At 38.4% G+C, this 26,416-nt stretch overlaps 1 protein-coding gene across 4 annotated transcripts in view; it reads left to right on the forward strand.

Moving 5' to 3' along the window:
- Nucleotides 1-22,461, forward strand: part of HTR1F (5-hydroxytryptamine receptor 1F) — a 204,491-nt gene extending 182,030 nt beyond the window's left edge. For 3 of the 4 annotated variants that reach the window (XM_024244975.3, XM_024244974.3, XM_024244972.3), the window contains exon 3: nucleotides 19,316-22,461. In XM_024244975.3, the coding sequence (XP_024100743.1) occupies nucleotides 19,358-20,458 (1,101 nt within the window). In that variant the 5' untranslated portion in view covers nucleotides 19,316-19,357 and the 3' untranslated portion in view covers nucleotides 20,459-22,461. Of the gene's footprint in view, nucleotides 1-11,185; nucleotides 11,303-19,315 lie in introns of those variants that run through there. The other variant, XM_002813411.5, reaches the window with a different exon arrangement.
- The last annotated feature ends 3,955 nt before the right edge of the window (nucleotides 22,462-26,416 follow it).

The following is a 26,416-nucleotide window of genomic DNA, read 5'->3' on the forward strand; positions in this document are numbered from 1 at the left end:
CCTGTGGGCTGGGAACCAAAAAATTGTGTACTAAGGGCAGAATTTTTTGATCAATTGGAAAAGATAAGAGCTCTGCCTTGAAATTCTCACTTTCTCTCAACTAATGACATTCACCCTTGTTTTCAAGACATGGATTCCTTCCCTTATAATCTAAACTTATTTCCCTATTTGTGTCTTTATTTACATTTGACTTTAGCTACTTTTCTGTTATAATATCTTCAACTCCCTAGTTACCATGTGCTTCCCCACAGCAAGATATATAATCCAACAATGTTTCTTTTCCACTCTTATATGGCTACTGAGCATTTCCAAAGAAAAATTGCACAGTAGTATAGATTGATGCCTATTCAACTTTAAATGATACACAGAATTTGTTTATCTGCCTTTGTTCACCTTCCTTCCTATAGCAACTGTGCTGAATGTTCCTCTTACCTTCATGATCCCTGCCTCCTCCCCTTCCACAGATGACACTACCTTCCACCCAAAGAGAAAATAGAAATTATGACACATGAAGTTTCTGCCATTTTCTACCAACACCTTAACACATACATGCTCACATATTCACCAGCTGTAAATTTACTTCCTTCACTTACCTTCTTTCTGGCCTCAAATAAGACAAGGCAAGATACTTGGAAACATATTTGACATCAACTGAAGTATTCGATAAATTTGATTGGTTCGTTTCAGTCTTTTTTTAAAAAAATAGGTAACAACGGCCAGGCATGGTGACTCACACCTGTAATCCTAGCACTTTGAGAGGCCGAGGCAGGAGGATCACTTGAGCCCAGGAGCTTGAGATTAGCCTGGGCAACATGACAAAACCCCGTTTCTACAAAAATTAGCCAGGTGTGCTGGGGAGTGCCTGTAATCTCAGCTACTAGGGAGTCTGAGTTGGGAGGATCACCAGAGCCCAGGAGGTTGACTCTGACATGTGCTGTGATCATGCCACTGCACTACAGCCTGGGTGACAGAATGAGACCCTATCTCAAAAAATAAAATAAAATAAAATAAAATATTAAAAAGTAAGTAACAAATGCATAATGGGTGCAAAATTTTAGAGTCTCTCCAAACTGTTTTCTTAGACACACATCCCCTGGAGATAATCACAGTTAACCACCTCTTGTGTATCTTTCTAGAAATATTCCATATACAAATAAGCAAGTACATTTATAAATTGTTTTTACATAAATAGTAACCTGCCATGTACACTTTTCAGCACTCATTTTCACTTTAAAATATGTTTTGGAAATTCTTTCATATCAAAATATAAAGAGCTGCTTTGTTCATTTTATGTATACACAATAACTTATTTGCCTACTTCTACTGATATACATATTCATTTCTACCACATGCAAATATACTTATAGGGAAAGTTCTTAGAAATAGAATGACTGGATAAAAATGATTGCCATATTGTCTCCATGGGGTTACCGATCTGTGTCAGCAGTGTGTAAGTGTGCATGCTTTTCCTCACCCTCAATTAACACACAGTGTTTTTCATTCGCTCATTCATTTATTAAATAATTTTTGAGTGACTAGCAGGAACCAAATTTTGTTCTAGGCCCAGGGATTAAAGTCTGAGCCCTTCTAGATCTTACATTCTAATGAGGGAAGACATATAATAAATTATAAATGGTGGTTAAATTTGTAATTCAAATTTTTACTTTGCCAGATTTAGTCCCATTACCATATACATATATCAAAGTATGTTTGTGTTTTATAATAATCAATTTTCTCAACTTAAAGTTTCCATCTATTGCTTGCCTTTTTTAAAATTTCTAAATTTGAAGTTTTTTATTAGTAACCAAATCTTTTAAATGAATACTTCACATACATTTTCCCAATTTCTTCATCTTTTATTCATCCTTCAATATATTGTCTTCACCAATCTCTGGTGACTATAGATGCACAAGGTTGTGATTAATCATCTATGTATTTTAAATTACATCTCAATCCAGATATGCCTTCTAGACAACTAGACAACTCTATGTGGGCTATCTCATGATACCTTAGTCTCAATGTGTTTGAAACTACTTATTACTTTCCCCTGACTCTATATCCTTTTCAATCCCTTCTAAACCTCCTTTTCTTGTGTTCCCAATCATGTAAATGACATTATCATCCACTAGTTGCCCATCGAGTAACAGAGGAATCAAACCTCCTTCTTCCTCAAGTCTCACCTCCTCCCCTCCAAAAATAAGCTATAGAATCATGTCATACGCTAAAGAAGCTTAAACCTGTTTTCTTTCTCTCCATCACCTTGTTTCATTTTTTTGGCTAGAGTCTCATTGTCTCACATCTCAGCTGCTTTAATAATACCTGGCCTGGAGCAGTGACTCACACCTGTAATCCCAGCACTTTGGGAGGCCAAGGCAGGCGGATCACCTGAGGTTAGGAGTTCAAGACCAACCTGGCCAACCCCATCTCTACTAAAATACAAAAAAAAAAAAAAAATTTAGCCAGGCGTGGTGGTGTGCACCTGTAATCCCAGCTACTCGGGAAGCTGAGGCAGGAGAATCGCTTGAACCCGGGAGGCGGAGGTTGCAGTGAGCCGAGATTGCACCATTGCACTCCAGCCTGGGTGACAAGAGCAAAACTCCATATCAAAAAAAATAAGTAATAATAATCCCTATCATGGTCTCTAATCTTTACCTATTCTGCTTCATCTTCAGTCGCTCTCCATTGCCTCCAGGATTGTGGTATGTAAAGAGCTTCCTTTCCATTCAACTTTTCAATCCTCAACTGCCATAACCTTTTCAAATTATTCTCCTACCGTACTCTTCCTGGTATTATAACTTTGCAAATTCTATTTCTTCTCCCAAAAATGCTCTCTCTGCAGCCTACTCCCTCCAACCATCTATTGACTCAATAAATTCATTATTCAAGCCTAGCTTAAATTTAAAACTCCAGTGTAACATCTTTTTTACTCCTCCCAGGCAAAACTGCTATAACCGTCTATGCATAATAATGGCTTTTAAAAAACACATTCACTAATAAATATAATGCATACGCTACTTCAGAGTATAAATTGTGCTTTGTATCTCATGTGGATGCAAGGGATTTCAAGAGATCCAGGCTTAAATACTCACTGCCGCCTGTCCAGTGAGAAAATAAAAATAAAAATTACTTCCCAGAAACTCCTGTAAAATTACTAGGATTCACTTGCCTTTGGACACATGCCCTACTAAACTAATCATTCTTATTAGTTAACAATCATTGCCTGGGAGTTATGATTTTTATTATCCATCAGGTTCATAATGGGAAATACTGACGGCATGCTTAAATTAGGATAATGCAGAAAGAACATATTGATATAAGAACTATTTATAAAGATGTGGTGTGAGGAAGGGAGCTTAATCAATAGTCTAGGCAAGCTGCCTGTTCACCATGGCCAGGTGTGAACTTAGATGTCAGAATTACACATGACCAGCACCCAGAGACAAGTCCCAATGAGCCACCAGTGCCAGTTTGGTGTGTGAGACAACTCTCGAGCAGCAGATAATTGCTTATGCCACTGCTGAAACCTCGTCTGCTCAGCAGGCAACCAGGGAAACTAATTTCCATGCAGAGGCCATGCCCAGATCCTATTACCCACCTCATTGTTGCCAACAGGCAACATCTTTGCAGAACTTGTGGCCCCAAGTGGAGAAAATGTCTTAACAACAACTATATTATTCATCATGCTGAATCCTCCCTCAGCTTCTGCTAACTATAATGCTGGAACTAAATAAATGTTTGCAGAGTAGGTGTATGTGTCTTTTCCTGAACTACTGATAAGCAATATTCTTCCTGATTGCATGAGCTGCATCTTTTATGCATATGTACTACATATAGAAACCAATACACACTGTATTGCTTAATAAACATTGACTGATTGATGCTCAAAACTTAGGAAACAAGTTCGGAGGTTTAGCATTTATGTTCTCCAGTATTTTTTAATTCCATTCAGATGACAGTTCAGATTTGTTCTGTGCTAAGTCACAACTAGGGAATATATAAATCCATCATCCTTTAACCATGTCATTTCTGAAATATCCAACATACTCTATAATATTTTATAATTTTATCTAAAACATATGAATTTTATTAGTATCTGTCTCGTGTACTTATTTATTAAAATACTTTCAACCTAGAAATAATAATTGCTACTCTTATAGGAGTAACCAAAGTCAACAAAGTCTAGAAGTAATCAGAGTAACTTAATCAGAGTAACTAAATAAGAACTTCTTAAGTTTAAAATGCTAGTCCAAAAATCTTGGAGAAAATGAATGCTTCAAAAATCTCCAAAAAGGAGAAAAAATCCAAATCTCAAAAAAAAAATCCAAATCTTGCAAAAATCCAAATTTTGGAATCCAAGATTTGGATTTTTCTGCAAAAATCTTGGAGAATTGATACTATTTGGTATCAATTTCAGTATTCTCAAATGGTAAAAAGAATGTTAAGTCAAAGTACTTAAAGAAAGTTCTCCTTTCTTATCATTCAAACACAGACAAATGTGTCCTAATTATCTTGGAGCTGAATCTCAATATGTTAGTATGTTAATTATGTCCCGTCCCTCAGTGTGTATCTTTGCATTCCATGATAATTTACTGTCTAAAACAGGAAGAAACAAGATATTTTATTCTACAGCATTAAGTAAAGCCAATAAAATAAAATAAAAATAGAAAGATACCCTTCTTATTTAAAATCATGGACTTTTTAAACTTTAGAAAAAGCCAGTGTACATTGCTACTAAACATACTAAACAAGTCTCAGACAATCACTGCCTGCCTTATCCAAGTTTAAAAGGTAAGTTTTTCCTCATATTTTAGTTGATAGCCTTGGTTAGTGAGCAAACTGGAGGACCAGATTGCATTTGAGCAGAGCTCCAAATTGTGGCCATATAACATCTGCCTTGTGTTGAGTGCTGAACATTCTGTAATACCATTAATTGAAGATGAAAAATCAACTGCCCAATTTCAACTGACAGCAATTAGCACTCACACTATGTTACTAGACTTCTGCTTTATGTACCAGCCCCACCAAGCCATGAGTGCCCAATAAATGTCAGTATTAATCATTTGTCTTGTTTATGCTACTCAGTTAATCAGCTGGTACTTATTAAGCCTACCTGATGTAAAATGTACTTTAAGTATAAAGCTTAAGAGAATCAAAAGAGAAACGTAGATTAAAGATTAAAAAAGAGAATGAATACTTTTAATTTAACATATTTACAAAAGAAAAATAGAATACAATGGAAGAGCATACATTATGATCAGGTGAAATACCTTTTATTCCATTAATTACATTTGTATAAAATATAAGTAACAGTCTACTTCCTGGTGCTAGTAAAAAACAAAAATAAAAGAGAGGGAAATAAATATGTTGTACTTGAAATTGCTTAAACTGTGCCAGTTTAGCTTGGTTAACTAATTATTATGGATCAAAAAAAAATCTAGCTGGACACCATGGCACACATCTATAATCCCAGTTATTCAGGAGGCTGAGGAGTTCAAATCAAGTCTGGGCAACATAGCAAGACCCCCATCTATTAAAAAAAACTGAAGTTGTTAAATCAAATATCATCACTAAAATTAATTTTCTTTTGAACATCACAACAGCTTTCAATCAGTTTTAACACACCCTAAGCATGTTATATTTTTCTAAATAATTTAACATAATGTTTTTATTCATGTTTAAGAAAAATAGCTATTGTCACCCCCGATTTTGAGATAGACCTTGTCCAACCCAGTATTTTTCCCTAGATTAAGATATTTATCAGATAGCTAACTTTACAAACAAAAGTTTTAAAATATTTTTCATATCATGCACATAGTTAAATATCGACTTTTTAGTAACTTTCCAGTAAGGGCACAGAATATCCAGATTCTTTGTCTAGTTCCTGGTGATAACCACTTACATAATATATTATTATATCCAATGTCACTATGGTGTGAACTATTTGCCTTGCTTATTACTCAAGGAGAGGGAATGGTAGTCAAGATGGAGGAAAAGATCATGACCATAATCTTTCAAAATTTCCATCTCTAGCTTGCCAACATATTACCTGTTTTTCATTTTGACTTACATAATAGGAGAGTACACCATTCCTCATTTATGGTAATTGTGCACTATTTTCTCCCACCATCCCCTTACATATTGTAGAATTAGAAAACTTGATATTAGACAATGATGGTACTATAGATACCATCAAAGGAAGACTGGGGTAAAAATTAAAATGCTTTTTACTCAGCTAGACTTATTTCATAACTATTATCAACATTAACCACAATCCTAAAGGTAGAGTTGCTAGCCCTATACTCCAGATGACAAATAAAAATATTAAGTTTTTTAGAAGCCAGGTACCTAACAGATTTATATGTAATCTTCAACAACCCTTCATAATGTTTGACATTTATTTTTTCCCTCTACAGATAATGAAGCTGAGCCTTTTTTTTTTTATTTGAGACGGAGTCTCACTCTGTCACCCAGGCTGGAGTGCAGTGGCGCGATCTCAGCTCACTGGAAACTCCACCTCCCGGGTTCACGCCATTCTCCTGCCTCAGCCTCCTGAGTAGCTGGGACTACGGGCACCCGCCAGCACGCCCAGCTAATTTTTTTTTTGTATTTTTAAAACAGACAAGGTTTCACGTTGTTAGCCAGGATGGTCTCGATCTCCTGACCTCGTGATCCACCCACCTTGGCCTCCCAAAGTGCTGGGATTACAGGCATGAGCCACCGCGCCCCGCCAAAGCTGAGTCTTTTAAAGCTGAAATGACTTTCCTGAGCTCACACTATGATGTGGGGGAGTCACTTTAAATGAATTTTTCTTGAAATCTGGTGTCACAGGATCCTTAACATGTCACTTTTCCAGCCACAAGCCAATGGGGCTAGTGGCGCCTTTGCCTTAGTTTTACTCAGACCCACTGGACTTGTTCTTCCCACTCATCCTGGAAGGCTGCACTTAACTCAGGCTACTGGCCCAGATCCCATGCTTGCCAAGGGCGAGCTAGATGCATAGAGGCGAGAGGTATGTGAGTGAGTGAGTGCAGGGTCCAGCCATTGCACACAGCCAGGCAAGCTGGCAGCTGCAGAGAGGCGGGCAGCTCCAGGAGCTGGCATAGGTGCCAGCTTCATGCAAGCCTGCAGCTGGATTAGATGCACCACAAGCAGGTTCCACTGTGGGCACCCACCTCTGGACGAGGGAAACATGGTGGTACTCAGAAGCTGGAAGACTCTAGAAATTGCAGAGACCCCAAAGAGGGTGTCATCTCAAGTGCACCACTCCCTGAGCTCCCAGAAGGGCCGCAGCTCTTCTTTCCTTCTCATCATCCACAACTTGATGAGTTGGGGAGTTGTGTTTCAGTCCTGCTTGTGTTACAGCTCTTTCATTTGACGGGTCCTGAGTTCTTGGAAGTTGAGGAAGAATGATAACTAGAGAGTGAGCAAGGTGAAGGGCTGCTTTATTGCACAACAGTACAGCTCTCAGTACAGTACAGCTCTCAGTACAGTACAGCTCTCAGTACAGTACAGCAACAGTACAGCTCTCAGGAGACCCAGAGTGGTTAGCTCCCATCCACAGGCAGGTTGTCTGTGGCCCTCGGGGAGAAGAAAGAGAGAGATGGGAAAGACTGAAGGTCCTATTGCTGCACCCTAATGGGCAATCAGGAACTGGAGTGGAAAGAAGGAAGGGGGGGGGGGGAGGGAGGAAGGGAGGAAGGAAGGAAGGACGGAAGGAAGGAAGGAAGGAAGGAAGGAAGGGAGATGGGAAAGACTGAGGGTCCTAGTGCTACATCCTAATGGGCAGTCAGGGACTGGAGTTAGCCCAGGGGCCTTTGGATAACACCAGGGAGTAGCCTCAGCCAGATACCTTCAGTTGCCCAAGGACCACCTTCCAATCCAAACAACCACTAGACCTCCATGAAGGGAAACTGGATTGGAACAAAGCCCACATTCCCAACACCCGAGGGTGATGGGGGATTGACAGTGTTCTCCCTGGCAAGCCTGTCCTCTGTGTCCTAAGTCCGGCAGCCATGATAGTCATTTCTAGTTGGCCGACAGAGACCCAGTATTTTCCTTTCATTCTGGTGATTGTGGAGTTTAGGGACTCTAAAAAATGAACAGAAAGCAGCAAATCCGCTAGTACTCACCCTTCCACAGATCCTGGATGAGCCCCCAAAAATGTCACAGGATCCTTAGGTTGTCACTTTTCCAGCCAGAAGCCTCTGTGGCCAGTAGCACCTTTGCCTGAGTTTTACTCGGCCCACTGGGCTTGTTCTGCCCACTCAGCCTGGCAGGCTGCTCTCAGTTTGGCTGCCAGCCAAGACCCCATGCCTTTCAAGGGTGAGCCAGGCATGGAGTGGAGCAGCAAGGGGTGCATGAGCAAGTGAGCATGCAATCCAGCTACTGCACATAGCCAGGCATGCTGGCTGCTGTGGCAAGGCAGGCAGCCCCAGGTGCCACCTCTGTGCAACCTCTGTTGCAACCCTGCAGCTGAATCAGATGCTCTGCAAGCAGCTTCTGCTGTGCACACCCACATCTAAATGAGGAGAATGCAGTGGCACCTGGAAGCTTGAAGATGCCAGGAACTGCAGAGCCCCACAGTGTCACAGCCCTGGTTCAGGGAGCCCTTAGGTCTGGGCTCCTGGAAAGGCCACAGCTCTTCTCTCCTCAATGCCCACACTGTGGCAAGCAGCAGGGTGTGTTTCAGCCCTGTTTGTGTTACAGCTCTTTCAGTTCTGCCATTCAGTGGGTCCCAAATTCTTGTCCTGCTTCAAGGAAGAATGAGGCATATGGACAAATGGAGAGTGAACAAGGCAAAGGAGTGCTTTATTGAGCAATATTACAGCTCTGAGGATACCTGGAGTGGGTAGCTCCTATCTGCAGGCAGTCATCCCGATGACATCTCTCCACCCCTCAGCAGAGAGGAGACCTGGAGTGGGTAGCTTCTACCTGTAGGCAGGTCATCTCAACATCTGTGCAGCCCTCAGTGGAGAGGAGACCCAGAGTGGGTAGCTCCTATCCATGGGCAGGTCATCCTGTCATCTTTCCAAGTCTGGCTGAGTCCAGGGTTTTCATGGGCTTCAGAAGGGGGGAAGTGCATGCTTACTGGTCCATGAGCAGCCATGGGCGGGCCTGGAAAAAGCACCATAAGTTTTCACTCCTGGCTATGGAACAGGCCACCCAGCATCCAGGCTTCAGGCTATCCCTGGTTTGAACATGGGGTTTCACTGGGGGCTTGCTCCTTTCCACCCAGGAGCCTGTCTGCCTCCTGCCACCATCAATTACATCATTCATGGCGCTCAGGCTGTTCATGCTGAGGGGTGTCTGCAGGCCTGCACCTAGCTGCCCTCAGTCCCCCCTCGGCCTCCCTCCCATTCTTTTCAGTGTCCAAAGTCCAGAGGATGCCAAGGCAGCAGGGAGCTGACATGTCAGCACTGCTTCAAGTGCATACACAACACTCGGGCTCAGCTTCAAATTTGCTCCTAAATGAGAGTGGGCGCTGGGAGTGGGGAGAGATCAGGCAGCAAGAGTAGGCACTTCTGAGCCTGCGGGGGCAGGGACGGTTCCCATGACCCTGAGAGCACAGGAATGTCCAGGTCCACAGCTGTAGCTGGGGTACTGCTGCCACACCTGGGGAGGTGGGGCTCCCAACTCAGAAGGGTGAAGGGTTCTCATCTGTTCCCAGCTCCCACCAGCTCCCTGAAGTGCACAGCCCAGCCTGCACCTCACCTGCCACAGCTGATGTGTTTCCAGCAGCCTCTCTGGGTGGGCCACCACTGGCATCACTAGCACTTATGGGTTTGTTTTATGTTTTGGGTTTTTTTGTTTGTGTGTTTATTTGGAGATGGAGTCTTGCTCTGTCACCCAGGCTGGAGTGCAGTGGTGCAATCTCAGGTCACTGCAACCTCCATCTCCCAGGTTCAAGTGATTCACCTGCCTCAGCCTCCTGAGTAGCTAGGACTACAGCCACACACTGCCATACCCGGCTAATTTTTTGTATTTTAGTAAAGACGGGGTTTCACCGTGTTGCCCAGGCTAGTCTCAAACTCCTGAGCTCAAGCAATCTGCCCACCTCAGCCTCCAAAAGTGCTAGGATTACAGGTGTGAGCCACTGTGCCCAGCCGCAATTGTGGGTTTTATTCACAATAGTTGATAGTCTCTTAATTAGTTGAAGTCATAATCTCAGGAATAAACATCAGTTTCTATTACCTTCACAACTCCACTTCTGCCATATCTCCCCACCCTTCCTTTACATTCCACCCCACACACTTAACTTCTTTTCTCTTTAGGTTTCAGCAACAGTCAAACAAAGCAAATAGTACAACCTACTGAGTCTGTACATGTGTATTTCCTCTCTTTTCCATAGCAGGTGCTCCTGTAGCTGTTTTCAGTGTGTTCATTGAATGTGGTGTCATTTTCTCTAAGATTGTCATTGTTGCAATTTAATTATTTTCTCAAGTGTAGCAGACTAACAAGCAGATGTCTCTTGAAAACAATAACCAGATCCATTTAAGCAATGAGGTGTGCATATATGTAAATTCCGTTTAAAATTAGAATGCCTTCTTCTTTCTAATTTTTTTTTTTTACATCTCACTCTGTCACCCAGGCTAGAGTTCAGTGGCAGATCTCAGCTCACTGCAACTCCACCTCAAGCAGTTCTCATGTCCAAGCTTCCTGAGTAGCTGGGATTACAGGCACCTGCCACCACACCTGGCTAATTTTTGTATTTTTAATAGAGATGGGTTTTCACCTTGTTGACCAGACTGGTCTCAAATTCCTGACCTCAAGTGATCCACCCACCTTGGCCTCCCAAAATACTGGGATTACAGCATAAGCCACTGCACCCTGCCCTTTCTAAATATTTTTAAATATCAAGATATTTTTAAATATCTCAGATATTTTCTACATATCTAAGCTAGAGAAAGGGACTTCTAAAAATCTTAAGGGTGTTGCCCCACAGCCCTAATAGTCTAAGAATAGCCTGAAATAGTCTGAAAAAGAAGAAAGTCTGTCTTGGAAAGAATTATGCATATGACATTTGGGGCATGTAGTGACTGTCAATCCGATTCATAGGGAGACACAAAGTTTTGAAGAAAACTATACTAACTTGAACTAAAAGGAAAAGAGCTCAAAATGAAAAGACTTTCTGTAGGCAGAAAGCAGGCTAAGAAGGCTACTTAGCTATAATCCAGACTGCTTTCCAGAAACCAGACAGGATCTCTTCAAGAGCAGAGTCAAGAGACTGGAGGGGGTTTCAAGAGCCGTGGAGTGCAGTGAGTTAGAGAACTAAATCAGGAAGCAGAAGTGGGCCCTAATGAAGGTGCATTTCTAACCCTCAGAGGAGAGCCCTCTGATAACATTTGTCTGGGTGAATTCAGGTCAGTGGCCACTATGTGTTTCCCATTTCCTTATCTTTTTGAATGGGGGTATCTATTGCAATTATCCTGCCCTCAACTCACCATTACATATAAAGGATTGGAGAACAGATAAATTGCCTGTTTAGTTCACAGCTCTCTGAGTCAAGATGCACTGAGCCTCAAGGAGCCTCATCTGTTTCTCGACTTGATACAATACATGAGATCATGGACTTCAAGACTGGTGCCATGATGAGATGAGATCTGGGGGAGTTTGGGGAGCACATGAATATATTTTGCTTATGAAATGGATGGAAGTCATTGGATCCATCAGACAAACTAAAGGGAACATAATTCATAAACTAAGAAAGAATAGGTCAGACATCTAGGAAACACAAGCACACCCCTAAGTTGGACATGGACAGTTAAAGCAAGACATGGTGGGGAGGGATAAGTATTCAAAGCCAAAAAGTCAAGTGTACAAATCTGAGAAGTGTATATCAGGATCCTAGAGGCCAGATCCAGCAGGCAGTGATTTAAAAAAATAGGGAAAAGAAAATGTATACATATACATGGCAAATATAGGCAAGGTTCCATTGACTGAAGTGCTGTAAAAGCCTTGCATAGTTTCCCATCTCTCTCAGTAAGCAGGTCTTCACTGATACAGAAGAGTTATAGAGCAATCCTATACATTTTCATACTCCAGCCCTGCAATCACTCCCTAAATTCAAAACTCTACAATCCCAGGCTCGGAACCTAACCGCAATCTCATCTTTTTTTCATCCTTGCACATTATCTGAGCCCACTTTACACCTGCTCCTGAACCTCATCAGGACCTCAAATTACTCAATGCTGGCCTATTTTCTCAGCATGTTGCCCTCTCTGGCCTGCTGTTTTATGAAACTAGTACTGATCCAGCACACCCACCAACATTTTCCCTTGGCCTCTGACCCCAGTCTGCATCCCAATTCCTGATCCAGTCCTGAATAAATTGAATTATCTTTTACTTAGCAATATAAACCCTAAATTTCAAACACTAATGGAAGAGTAAAAAAACATAGACCATTTTTATTCCAGTTACCTTTTGAAGGTTATAATTTCAGCTATATTCTCAAAAGCATTCTTTAATCTTTTTGCTTATGGCTTTTCCCTGGAGCAGCAGCACTACGCTCTTCAAGCTGTACCTTGCCACCTGCACACCTCACTCGGCCAAAACTCAGATATCCTTTCACTTACCTTCTTAAACATTTCTAAGACTTCTGACTGCCTTCAAAATAAAACCTGGTGTCTTTATCATGGCATGCAAGCCACCTCTTTGTCTTCCTCAGTTAATTTTCATCTCTCACCTCCAACTCTAGCCCTAAAGTGCCTTTGCAGTAAGTAGGTAGCACATCAGACTGCTGATTTCACATGTCTGATGCATCCTGCATTTTTATGCCTCTGCTTTTGCTCATACTTAAACTTTTCCTCTACCTGCAAAGGCTTTCCCTGTTTAACCATGGTATGATTAATTAATTCTCCCTCACCAGTATTTCCAGGATACTTTACACGTATCTCCATAATGCCCTTATTGCATTGTATAATTGTACTATAATTATATGTTAAGAGGTTTCATTGCCAAAGCTAGCTTCTTAATGACAAGTTCAAAGTGTTGTTTTGTTTTGCTGTTTTGATTTGTTTTGTTTTGTCCAGGGATAGATTTTTCTTGGTGGTGGTAGGAAAGAGGTTTTTTTTGTTTGCTTCTGTTTTTGTTTTGAGACGGAGTTTTGCTCTTTCGCTTCTTTTGCCCAGGCTGGAGTGCATGGCATGATTTTGGCTCACTACAACCTCTACCTCCCAGGTACAAGTGATTCTCCTCTCTCAGCCTCCCAAGTAGCTCAGATTACAGGCATGTGCCACCACACCCAGCTAATTATTTGTATTCAGAAGAGACAGGGTTTCACCATGTTAGTCAAGCTGGTTGCAAACTCCTGACTTCAGGTGATCCACCCACCTTGGCCTCCCAAAGTGCTGGGATTACAGGTGTGCGCCACCACACCCAGCCAAGAGAGGTATTTTTATAACTCTCAGATTTATTAGCACAAAAATAACACTCCCTTAAAAAGTTCTTAAAGGAATAAATGAAAGCAAAGAAATATAAGAGCAAAAAGGAAGTCTAAGAGTTGAAAAGGCTGTAAAAAAAATTGGAAAGCACCACGAATACATTCCTACTGTTATAATCAACACATGTAGACCTGGTTGCTACCTTAAACATTAATTTTATTGGATATTTGCTTACATTTGAACACCCTTCTCATTTTATAACATAATCTTTATTTTATAGAAAAAGTAGTTACTTGAGGGCCAGGCACAGTGGCTCACACCTGTAATACCAGCACTTTGGGAGGCCGAGGCAGGCAGATCACCTCCGGTTGGGAGTTTGAGACCACCCTGACCAACATGGAGAAACCCCCTGTCTACTAAAAATACAAAATTATCCGGGTGTGGTGGCGCATGCCTGTAATCCCAGCTACTCGGGAGGCTGAGGCTGAAGAATTGCTTGAACCCAGGAGGCAGAGGTTGCGGTGAGCCAGAGATCACGCCATTGTATTCCAGCCTGGGCAACAAGAGCGAAACTCCATCTCAAAAAAAAAAAGAAAAGAAAAAGTAGTTACTTGATAAGCCTCATGACTAAAATACAACTATTCAGTAATACATCTCCTACAGAGAGAAAAATGGTGGTTAAAAGAATAGATTTGTTCCACCAATTATTTGTTGTGTTGTCATTGTAGAGATTATTAAACATCTGTGCTTCAGTTATCTTATCTGTGAAAAGAAAGACAGTAATTGTACCTACCTCAAAGGTTAGCTATGAGGATTAAGCATGTTAATGCATGGAAAGCACTTAGTACATTGCATGCAGAAGTAAACACTCAGAAAAGATGAATGTTATTGTTATTCTAATTAAAACAGCCAACTTGTAGGTATTCATAAGGTCTCGACAGAATTGAATTTTACTTCACAATGTTATTATAAAAACTATTTGTGTATGACAACCGTCCCAGGCTATTTACAATATAAAATGAATTAAACTACGTGGCTAGGAGCTAATAATTTAATCTTGAGGACAATATAATTGGATATCAAGATCAAACAAACACCTGAATATAAATAAGCATTAGATTTTAAAAACTGAGTAAGCAGAGGAGTAAATGCTTCATGCCGCTAAATCAACAAATTGGCAAATATTCATGTTGAATAAAACCTGGGGAAGTTTTCTTTCTCTGTTATTATCAAGAAGGCTGTACATAACACATGAGACTGCAGGCTCTACTTACAGACTAATCTTGATTTTTTTCCCAGTGAAGACATTCAAATACAGAATGCAGTCTATGTTCTAAGAGTAGGAGGGACATATGTAGCATACTCTGTGTCCAGTAACCCAGAGGTGGTCCCTAGCACCATGAAGATGCACAGTAGGAACTTAAGATATAAAGGAACAGAAAAACACCTGGTCAGAGGCCATGTCTAAATTAATAAAGGTCGATGGTTTATTACATTTCTCATTGTAAATAGCAAGAGAAATAGGAGAAAAATAAAAATAAAACCCAGCGCCATTGGTTGCTTTTGTTTTTCTATTTTCTTTGTTGTCTATAAATACAACTATCAGAAGATTAATTACAGTTCTAAATTTAACATTAAAAAGATTTCTGGAAAGCTGCAATGTAAGTTATGTGACAGATAAGTTTTGTCATATAATTCTAGAATATAACCCAAAATTTTTATTTTTTTCTTGGCATTAGGTACCATTTTATTGAGCTTAATTTAAATGCTACAACTTGATGCTTAGGGAAATCCATTGAATTATCAACCAATTCACCTTCTAATTTTAAGCTTGTCAATTTTGCTACATAATTAATTTTTATTATGGAAACCCACATAATTCTTTCTGACACTTTCTCTTGTTTAAAATTGTATTCAAAAGGTAATTTCAGAATAATCTCTGGAAGAGCTCTTATGCCAAGATTGTTTATCAGGCAAATTAAAATGGAAAGTTATTTTTGCTCATATTATGAAAACTGTCAGCACTTTTAAATGAATTCCCATAGCACTAAATAAACACCATTGCAGGCTGGGCATGGTGGCTCACACCTGTAATCCCAGCACATTGGGAGGCTGTGGTGAGCAGATCACCTGAGGCCAAGAGTTCTGAACCACCCTGGCCAACATGGTGAAACCCCGTCTCTACTAAAAATATAGAAAATTAGCCGGGTGTGGTGGCACGTGCCTGTAATTCCAGCTACTTGGGAGGCTGAGGCATGAGAATTGCTTGAACCTGGGAGGCAGAGGTTTCAGTGAGCCAAGATCATGCCACTGTACTCCAGCCTGGGGTACAGAGTGAGACTCTGTCTCAAAAAAATAAAATAAAATAAAATAAACAAATAAACACCATTCCAAAGGAATTAACCAATTAAGAAATTATTCAGTTTTTTAAATTTAATATTTAGTGCAAATTTTATGATAAGAGAATAGGGGAAATATTGGAAGTAAAGTAGAAATTAATTAATTTACCATGTTACTAATACATCTTGTTGGTTTTGAAGTAAGCATTTTACATGTAATCATTGACCTTCTACAAGTGTTTCCAGGGAAACTAGCTAAAGACTGTGAGGTTCACTGATACTAAAAACACATATCAAGAATTTTAATGGCAGTCATGATGGTGCCTAAGCACACGATTACATCATAGGCCCTGTGATCCAATACTGATTTTAGGAAATATGTTCATAGTATAACTTTCATATCAACTGAAAAGAATAGAAACAATATGAAAGAAGGGGAGTTAAAAGACCCAGAACACAAGGTCCAAGAGCTGGATGAAGATAGCAATAAAAATAGGGAAATATATATATATATATATATAAAATACATGTATTATATATATATAATTATATATATATAATAATATATATTATATAATTATATATATATAATATTATATATAATATATATAATATATATTATATATATATTATATATATATAATACATGTATTATATATAATTACATATATAATTATATATATAATACATGTATTATATATATATGCCAGTGTAAGATAATTTATTTAAGAAACTCCAAGAAATAAGAATGTAAAAATGAGAGACACTGAAAAAATTGTATAGCACGAAATTCAGAGGACAAAAGTCAAGAGAGAGAAACTCATAGATGTGGCAGCACTGAAAAAAAATTAGACAGATGAGAAACAGCCTGTTGATTATGCCCAGAAACCTAACTCCCTGGACCAACAGCATCAGTATCACCCGGGAACTTGCTAGGAGTGTAGATTTTAGATCCCCAAGCTCACCAGACTTGCTGAGTCACCAACTCGAGAGGGTGGGACACAGCAATCTGCTTTAACAAGCCATCCAAGTGATTCTGAGGCACTCCAAATTCAAGAACCACTTTTTTAGAGTTTCTAACACTTTAGCCTCCATTCTTTACCAGGAGTTGCCTTAGTTGCCCTTTGTAACTGGCTAAATGTTGACATAAAAAAAAAGAGAAAGGCAACTACTTCTCAAATACACAATAGACAATCACTCTTTTTCAGGTATTCAAATACCAGAAAGGTATTCAAATACCAGAAAGGTATTCAAATTTCTTCTGCCACTCAATTTGCTTAACAGCACTTGCCTTCAGTGAATGTCTGAAAAGAAAAATTAAATGTAGTACTGTTAACCCAAACAGTTACTAAAAATTAAATTTAGTACTGGTACCCAAAGTAGAATAGAATAGAAAATATGCTGCATTTCAAAGTTTTTGTTTCGGTTTTTGTTGTGGTGGTGTTGTTGTTGTTGTTTTGAGATGGGGTATCGCTCTGTCACCCAGGCTGAAGTGCAGTGGCACGATTTTGGCTCACTGCAACCTCCACTTCCTGAGTTCAAGTGATTTTCCTGCCTCAGCCTCCGAAGTAGCTGGGACTACAGGCGTGTGCCACCACGCCCCACTAATTTTTTTTTTTTTTTTTTTGTATTTTTAGTAGAGATGGGGTTTCACCACGTTGGCCAGGATGGTCTTGAACTCCTGACTTCAAGTGATCCGCCTGCCTCAGCCTCCCAAAGTGCTGGTATTACAGGAATGAGCTACCGGGCCTGGTTCAAGGTGTTTTATAATATACCTAACCACATTATATTTATGATTACTCATATTCTTATGAAGTACTTGATATAAAAATTAAGTATTTTCAAGTATTAATTTATCAGTTCCAACAAATAAAACAGAACTACTTTAACGTTAATTTAAGGAATGTGAAAATATAGTAATAGCTCTAACTAAGAATAAAATATCAGGTCTCCATATTGTCCTTTCCTAAAATATTAGTAACTGCTAAAAAGTTGTTAGAGAGAAGAGGATTGATTTAAAAAAATGTGCTATTTATCAAAGATATTAATCCTATTTTATTATACTCCAAATGTTCTTAATTGACTTGTAATTAATGTAATGGACTAAAGCAAAACTTATAAGCCATGAATGGAGAGTCCTTTTTCAGAAGCAAGGTAACCCGGTCATTACAATGGTGACTTATACAGAAGAATAATTTCCATTTCAGAGTGAGTGCCATTAGGAGCTGTCCTTACTAGTAAGTTTCTTTGGTAACTGACTTGATTGGTCATAGCTGTCATTATTATAATGGGTAGTGTTGTACGATTATTTGATTCCAACTAATCTTATTTTATCTTTTTAAACCAAATTAACTACTTATATCCACAAAGACAAGTAAGCACTCTGACATTTTCCTAATTTCATACAATGATCATGGAATGCTAAGGATATACTAATTTTTTTTGCTATTTCTCTTTATATAACCTCCATAGCTTGACATAAAATATATTAAAAGTTCCTTTAGTCTCCACAAGCCTAATGATAATGTTCTCAATGTAACTTTCAATTAAGTACAAAATTATTTATTATTTTGAATACTGTTTTTAATATAATATTTTCTTATATTGCATCATACAGTGCACAAATGGCGTGTGCTTTTGTTCCCGGACCAAACTGAGAGTCAGGCTGCTATTTTCGCAGCCCAATAACAAAATGCGGATGAACTGGGGAGAAAGAGAGTTTTTATTTCTGTAACCGGTTACAGGGAGAAGGCCTGGAAATTACAAAGTTTTCCAGAGCTTAAATACCTTCTAAGCTATATGTCTTCGTGTAAGTGTGCATTCATCTAAAGACAAAGAAGATTAACTTCTTTTAATTTATAATTGAGGTCTAAGTCCTGAAGGCCTTCTTCTGGAGCCTCAGTAAGTTTACTTAATCTAAATGGGTCTAGGTGCTGGGGTGATTACCCTTTTCTTGTCTCCTGCTAAATCATAAAGGTTGGGGGAGTTCCTTTAGACCCCAATAAACTTGTTTGTGGAGTTTCTTCAGACCCCCAGTAAAACTGGTTAATCCTAAATGGATCCTGTTAATAATTCCTTTGTTATCTTGTCATGCTTCAAGCCTAGGAAAAGCCTAAGCAAAACTCTTCATGGGCTCTTCGTTACATTCCAGCCTTTGAATAAGGGCACTGGCTCTATCAGCTTTGAATATGTAACTTAACTACTCAGTCAGTAGTACTAAGACAGTTGTTATGGAGGCCTGCGTTAGTGAGACCGGGCCTGCTGCACTTTTAAACTTTTTCTGACATGGACAAAGAGAAAAACCAATTCTATAATGGCAGAGATTTCACTGAGTAACAGGCTAGACTATTCATTAAAAATTGTTGCATTTAACCTATATTTTAAGAAATGTTTTGGAAGTTACTGGTTTTTTTTACCGTTCTAATTAAATTTCTTAAATAAAAAGGAAAACTAAAAACCTTCAATCTGAACCTCATTTTTTTAATCTATAGAATATTCTGGGAAAATATAACATATACTTTTTAAAAATTATTCTGAAAGGAAGAGAAAAGTTCTTGAAGCCTTCTCTGAACTGTTTTTTCTCTTCCCTTGTTACAGGTATCCATTTTTCAGCTATATTAATCTTTTAAAACAAAGAAAATGGATTTCTTAAATTCATCTGATCAAAACCTGACCTCAGAGGAACTGTTAAACAGAATGCCATCCAAAATTCTGGTGTCCCTCACTCTCTCTGGGCTGGCACTGATGACAACAACTATCAACTCCCTTGTGATCGCTGCAATTATTGTGACCCGGAAGCTGCACCATCCAGCCAATTATTTAATTTGTTCCCTTGCAGTCACAGATTTTCTTGTGGCTGTCCTGGTGATGCCCTTCAGCATTGTGTATATTGTGAGAGAGAGCTGGATTATGGGGCAAGTGGTCTGTGACATTTGGCTGAGTGTTGACATTACCTGCTGCACGTGCTCCATCTTGCATCTCTCAGCTATAGCTTTGGATCGGTATCGAGCAATCACAGATGCTGTTGAGTATGCCAGGAAAAGGACTCCAAAGCATGCTGGCATTATGATTACAATAGTTTGGATTATATCTGTTTTTATCTCTATGCCTCCTCTATTCTGGAGGCACCAAGGAACTAGCAGAGATGATGAATGCATCATCAAGCACGACCACATTGTTTCCACCATTTACTCAACATTTGGAGCTTTCTACATCCCACTGGCATTGATTTTGATCCTTTACTACAAAATATATAGAGCAGCAAAGACATTATACCACAAGAGACAAGCAAGTAGGATTGCAAAGGAGGAGGTGAATGGCCAAGTCCTTTTGGAGAGTGGTGAGAAAAGCACTAAATCGGTTTCCACACCCTATGTACTAGAAAAGTCTTTATCTGACCCATCAACAGACTTTGATAAAATTCATAGCACAGTGAGAAGTCTCAGGTCTGAATTCAAGCATGAGAAATCTTGGAGAAGGCAAAAGATCTCAGGTACAAGAGAACGGAAAGCAGCCACTACCCTGGGATTAATCTTGGGTGCATTTGTAATATGTTGGCTTCCTTTTTTTGTAAAAGAATTAGTTGTTAATGTCTGTGAAAAATGTAAAATTTCTGAAGAAATGTCCAATTTTTTGACATGGCTTGGATATCTCAATTCCCTTATAAATCCACTGATTTACACAATCTTTAATGAAGACTTCAAGAAAGCATTCCAAAAACTTGTGCGATGTCGATGTTAGTTTTAAAAATGTTTATTATTGAAGGATGGGGGTTTTTGAGGGGAGGAGTAACTAGATGAATGCCAAATAATAAAACACTTAAGCTTTTGGAGGGAAATCCATGAAAACTGCTAAATTGATAAGGCTATAATTTATATTTTAATAGCAATGTGAATATAAAATTTATTGATCACCATTATTCTAGGGTACTCAAAATTAGAAAATAATTTATGTAGGTTATAAACAATATTTTGCCTATGCAATGTTCCTAAAAAGCCAACTGGAAAAAAATATATATATATATACACAATATTAATGACAATAATTTTCCATGTTTATGTCTTACAATAATTATAGAGGAGTTTTCAATTAACAACATACCTCCCTCCATAATTTCTATCTAGTCCTATTGTTTTATAATATAATTCTATTATTTTGTAGAAGAAAATATAATTCACCACAAAGTACACATTTCTCCTGTCTCCATTCTTGTCCCTTCTCCATCTTACCTTGAGCAAAAGGGAGGGGGAAGGAGCAACTCTTACTTAGTGTGACTGGAGAAAATGTAAAAAAGTCAGAGCTTGAAATTGTCCTTGTGTTTAGGTAGCAAAGAGTAATCATAAAGTGGGTTAAGAACAGCAAAATAATTCAATACTGAACTTGTGTGTATTTAATATATTATGTTTGTTTGATATAAACTTCTAGAATATTATCTTATCCATATATTATCAGCATTTGAAATCAAAGCCTTACCTTAGTAACAATAACTCAACAAAGGGGCATGGGTGACGTTGTTATAATTGCTCCTTGTTTACTTAGGAATCAAATTTAAAGCACTAAATATCATAGATTACTCACCACAGTTATTATACTCTTAACATCTTTTTAAAAGTATAAAATGTATTTCATTTCTGTTAATGTTAATAAGCCCAGTCACTAACTAAATTGTCTGTGGTATTCTGCACTTCAGTATTTTCCATACCTTTGATTTGAACATTATTTCCCATTTACTAGACAGAATGTAACGGAAATTTTTAGAACTTTCCCTTGACTTTAAAATATTTCTACTTTTCCAATTGGTAGAAATGAACAGGCAAAAAGACTCATATTACACTAATTAATAAATGTACACACTTACATATATTTTTGTAATTAGTTACTCTACTAGTTCAGTGAGCCAAAGCAATTCCGTAAGTTTTTCTTCCATATTTATATAAGGATTTGAAAACAACAGAACCATGAGTTTGAAAGGATTTTATTTTATTTGAACCAGCGACGTCATAGACTACCTTTGGGAAGACCTATCGCCAACCAAGATCATTTGAAAAACAATATATACCTTTCTTTAAGTCGTACCTTTATGTGTGTTGTAAATATCCCTTCCTGATGGCGTGCTTAAGAGTACATTACATCAATTTTATGTATATATAGATCTGTGACAAATTACTCTCAATCTAACAAACATTTACACAGTTCCCATTTTATACAAGGCATTGAGACATATACTAGATAGAAGATATAGGAAATAATAAAATACAGTTTTTTTCCTGAATATGTTTACAGTCTAAAAGGAGAAACAAGAAAAATTAAAACTATAATAGAAAAGAGCAAACTAAAATCTGGCATGGAAGTTGTTTACACAGTTATGATGCTGCAGAGGAAAAACTGATCGCATCTTGTTTAGAAAAATCAGAAATATTTCACAAAGAATGTATCTAGAACACATGTCAAATACACAGCACTGGGGCAAGAAAAATGGAAGAGCACACTCCAGGCTGTGACAACATCAGGATACAAACTGCACCATGCAAGTATTTGGTGGGGCATGTTCATGAAATAGCAATGAGTTTGGCAACTATTTAGAGCAATAGAGGAAAAGGAGATTAAAAGAAAAATTGGGCATCTTTGTGGCTGACTTTGAACGTCAGAAAAAAAGTCTACAGTCAATTTTATTGCTAACGATGGGTAATCACTGATACTTTTAGCAAAAATATTACAAGTTTAGAGCGAATCTAAACAAAAAACAAAGAAAAAAATGGATCTGTCTCAATTCCATCAGAGAGAAAGCAGAGTTATTATTGAGATAATGACTTCCCATTAGAAAGCAAATCAGTAATCCAGGCAAGAGGTGATGAAGTCCTGAACTTGATTCTAGCAATAGGAATAAAAAGAAAGAAACAGATGAAAGATGGTACGAAGAAGTACAATCCTCAGGTTATAATAAATTCTTTAATAAGCAAGCAGAGGGAGAGACATGAGTCACTGAGATAACATCCTTAACCAAAATGAAGAACCCAGCGGAAAGGGCCTATTGGTGAAACGGTTACTTCTTTTTTGGGTATGTTAAACACATAAAGATATGTCAGAGCTCACAGATACTAATGACCACCTCTGGCTCAAGCCACACTGACAGGTAGATGAGGTTTCTCTCTGACCTCAAAACTGACAGGTAAACAAGTGTCCCAGCCATCTCTTTTGTCCTCACTTCACTTGACCGCCCAAGGGCTCTTATGCTATGTTGACAGGCCAAAGCCGGCCATAGTCCCTGTCATTCTTTGCGTATTTCTCTTTCCCTTCTCTTCTCACTCACCAAAATTTAATTCTGTGATTTCTTCATTCAATGACTTTGCTGAAGTTAAAATTATCTGTTGAGTTAACTTATTTATACTCATCTCTGAAATTATATATTTGTATTGGGAAACTAAGAGACACAACCAATCAACAACCCAAGGAGAGTGAGGCTCACCCAGATACAGACACTGCCCTCTGATCTGAGTTGGACTGACACCCAAATCTAGGAAAATAATGCTGTAAGTGACAAAGTCATAGATCCCTTCAGAGCTCAGAGGAGAATCAAGTTTATCATTACTGTGTATGATCCAAAGAACCACAACAAATTCCAATTATTATCACTTCATCTGTGTGTTTCCCCCACATGCTGAGGGTGCAGAGCATGCCTTCCTTCCTGAAAAAAATATGAATATGTATATTTAGTTATTTTATTTTATTTTATTGGGTCAGGGTCTCACTCTGTTGCCCAGGCTGGAGTGCAATGGTGTGATCTTGGCTCACTGCAACCTCCGCCTCCTGCGCTAAAGCCATTCTCCCACCTCAGACTCCTCAGTAACTGGGACTACAGGCATGCATCACTGTACCTGGCTAAGTTATCTGTCTTTTGTGGAGACGGGGTTTTACCATGTTGTCCAGGTTGGTCTTGAACTCCTGAGCTCACTTGATCCTCCCACCTCAGCCTCCAAAAGTGGTGGGATTATAGGTGTGAGCCACTGCAACCGGCCTATTTTATTTTTCTAGAGACAAAGTCTCATTCTGTTGCCCAGGCTGGAGTGCAGTTGTGCAATCACTGCTCACTGCAATCTTGAACTCCTGGGGCTCAAGTGATCCTCTCACCTCAGTCTCCCAAGTAGCTGGGACTACAGGCATGCACCACCACCCTGGGACAATTTTTTTTATTTCTTACTTTTCGAAGAGATGACGTCTTGCTATGTTGCCCAGGCTGGTCTCAAACTCCTGGCCTCAAGTGATCTTCCCACCTTGTCCTCCCAAAGCATTTGGATTACAGGCTTGATCCACCACACCTGGCCTCTCTTTAATATCTTTAAAGTGGTAGGGTCAGGTAGGTTATGTGGAGATTAATCATCTACAATTTGTGCTTTCTTTGAAACTTATGAAAGACAGATTACAATTAACATGATATATTTCTCTGAATACGTAGGATTTCAATGAGATTTTTCTCTCATTGAAAAATCCTCCAAGTTACTAATAGCTAAGCATTTTTACAGAAATATATATATATATTTGGCACCTATAACAAATGTAGCAATATAAGGATTTATGTATTTAACTGATTAGGTAGAAAAAGAAAATATAAGTATCATAGAAATAGTTAAATACTAGATAAGGAGGAGTTACCTCCTGCTAGAATTTTAAACATACTGGCACTAGAAAATTAAGTGAAAATTTTATTTTTGCTCCACTCCTCTAAAACTTATCAAGTGATGAAAGGCATGGAAAAAAGACCAAAGAAAGACAGAAAGTCACACTACTAAAAACTAAATTCACTCCAATACTCTACCATTAGACATACCTATGTAAAAATTATGCTTGAAAATTGACTTCTGCTGGTGAAACATGGTCTTAATTGTAGAACTGGTTTAAGTATATGGATTGTCTAGGTTAATTGAATTTTTTTGGTTTTGGTTTTGTTCTGTTTTACAATAAACCCACACGGTCAAATCTACAGCACAGTTTATCCAAGTCCTGGCAGTTGATGGGTCCATCCTTAAGTAGGGCCAATTTCCATTTTGAATCTCCAAAACCAGTTTCCTTTCCCTTTTGTAGTGATTTTGATTCCCCACCCACCCATCCCCAGCTTGCCCTAAGTGGTATGTCGCTTGTTTATATCAGTTATGTCAGTTCCAAATTTTAAAATTCCCTTAGCACAGCATAATCCCCATATTCACAGACTCAAAGTTAAGCTTGTCCCTCTCTACCCAGACAGTCCTGTGTCAAAACTAAATGGAGAATTAACTGGAAGCCAATTACTAGGCAATGCATTGATTTGCTCCACCAAATAGCATGAAAGTCGAGATTATCGTAAGCTTATTGCTGAAATGCATTCCTCTACTTCAAGGAAGAAGCCATTTTCTCATGACTTTATACCAGACTATTTTTAACCTATAGGTCAAAGAATTAGGTTTACTGCTTTACAGTACAAAGGAAGCAAGAAAAATATTTCCTTAACATATCCTGAAGTCCTTCAAAAGTAATCCTGCTCAATTCAAAATGTGTCCATATTAATTTGTTTCAGAAAATGTGTTTCTAGACTCTAATAACTAGATTAACTAAAATGATTATATTCAGACCTTTCTTTTGCCAGAAAATATTTCTAAAAGCAAACTAATATTTTTGTCATGAATAAAGTAAATATTTTCTTATGATATTGTGATAATTTTTCTTGCTCTTTTGAATCAATATGCTTTCTCTCATTATTTAAAATGAGGAACTTACTGTTGAGAGAAATATTTTCCAACATTATAATAAATACCGAGTTATTCATACAGATTATCTTCTCTGTACAAAATGTGGCATGCTTGAAGTCGATCTGGGAAGAATAGAATTTTTTCAAAGAATTTACACACTCTGGTTAGGGCAGAAACTATAAACATTTTGTTTGAGTAAAAAAGATATTATTTTACCAACAGTAACAACAATAAATCTTGTCAAAGCAATCTTTCATCGAAGCTTGTTTTTAGTTTCAGTTCCAGTTTTTATCACAGTTTCTTCCTCTGCAAGGACACTAAAATTATCTTATTGATTTATGTAGACATAGAAAACCAAAGCAATGTGCATAAGAATCACCAAAGATGCTTGTTACAAAGACAAATTCCAGATTTGAAATCAGAAAAGGCTGAAGTTAAATCCTGGTTCTTCTGCTAATCATTAACCTGATGCTAAGCAACTTTCATCTAACCTGCTTTCTTCAGATTAGAGATGAAAGACTACGGAGATAGAGTGAAATAAAGCAAATGCTCTTGAAAAAAATGCTAAAACACTACAAAATAGAAATTTGCATTATTTATCATTATTCTCCATACTAAGGAGTGAGTCAGAGGGCATTTGACATGCAACCTGGTGTTCTGCATTGTGTGTTTCCTGTTGCTGAGTATGGAGAAGAGCCAGTAAGTCTTCAATGGCCTTCTGCTCCTGGCTCTCCACAGTAGAACAGTAACTCCCAGCAACCCCATCCACAGCCACAAATACCACCCTGTGGGTACTCACAGTCTTTCCCTTTGCTCTATACTGCCACCCTTATTACTAAAAGACTGGCATGCTCAAAGCTTGTTTAGCTTTCTAGAAAAATGTAATCCAATTCTTCTACCCTATTAAATTCATAACTGCAATTATTCCAGGAGTAATTTCTTCTATTGATGTATTCAGAGATGTTTTTCCATATAGTCT

Source organism: Pongo abelii, chromosome 2, assembly GCF_028885655.2.
Source record: "Pongo abelii isolate AG06213 chromosome 2, NHGRI_mPonAbe1-v2.0_pri, whole genome shotgun sequence".
NCBI classification, from domain to species: Eukaryota; Metazoa; Chordata; class Mammalia; order Primates; family Hominidae; genus Pongo; species Pongo abelii.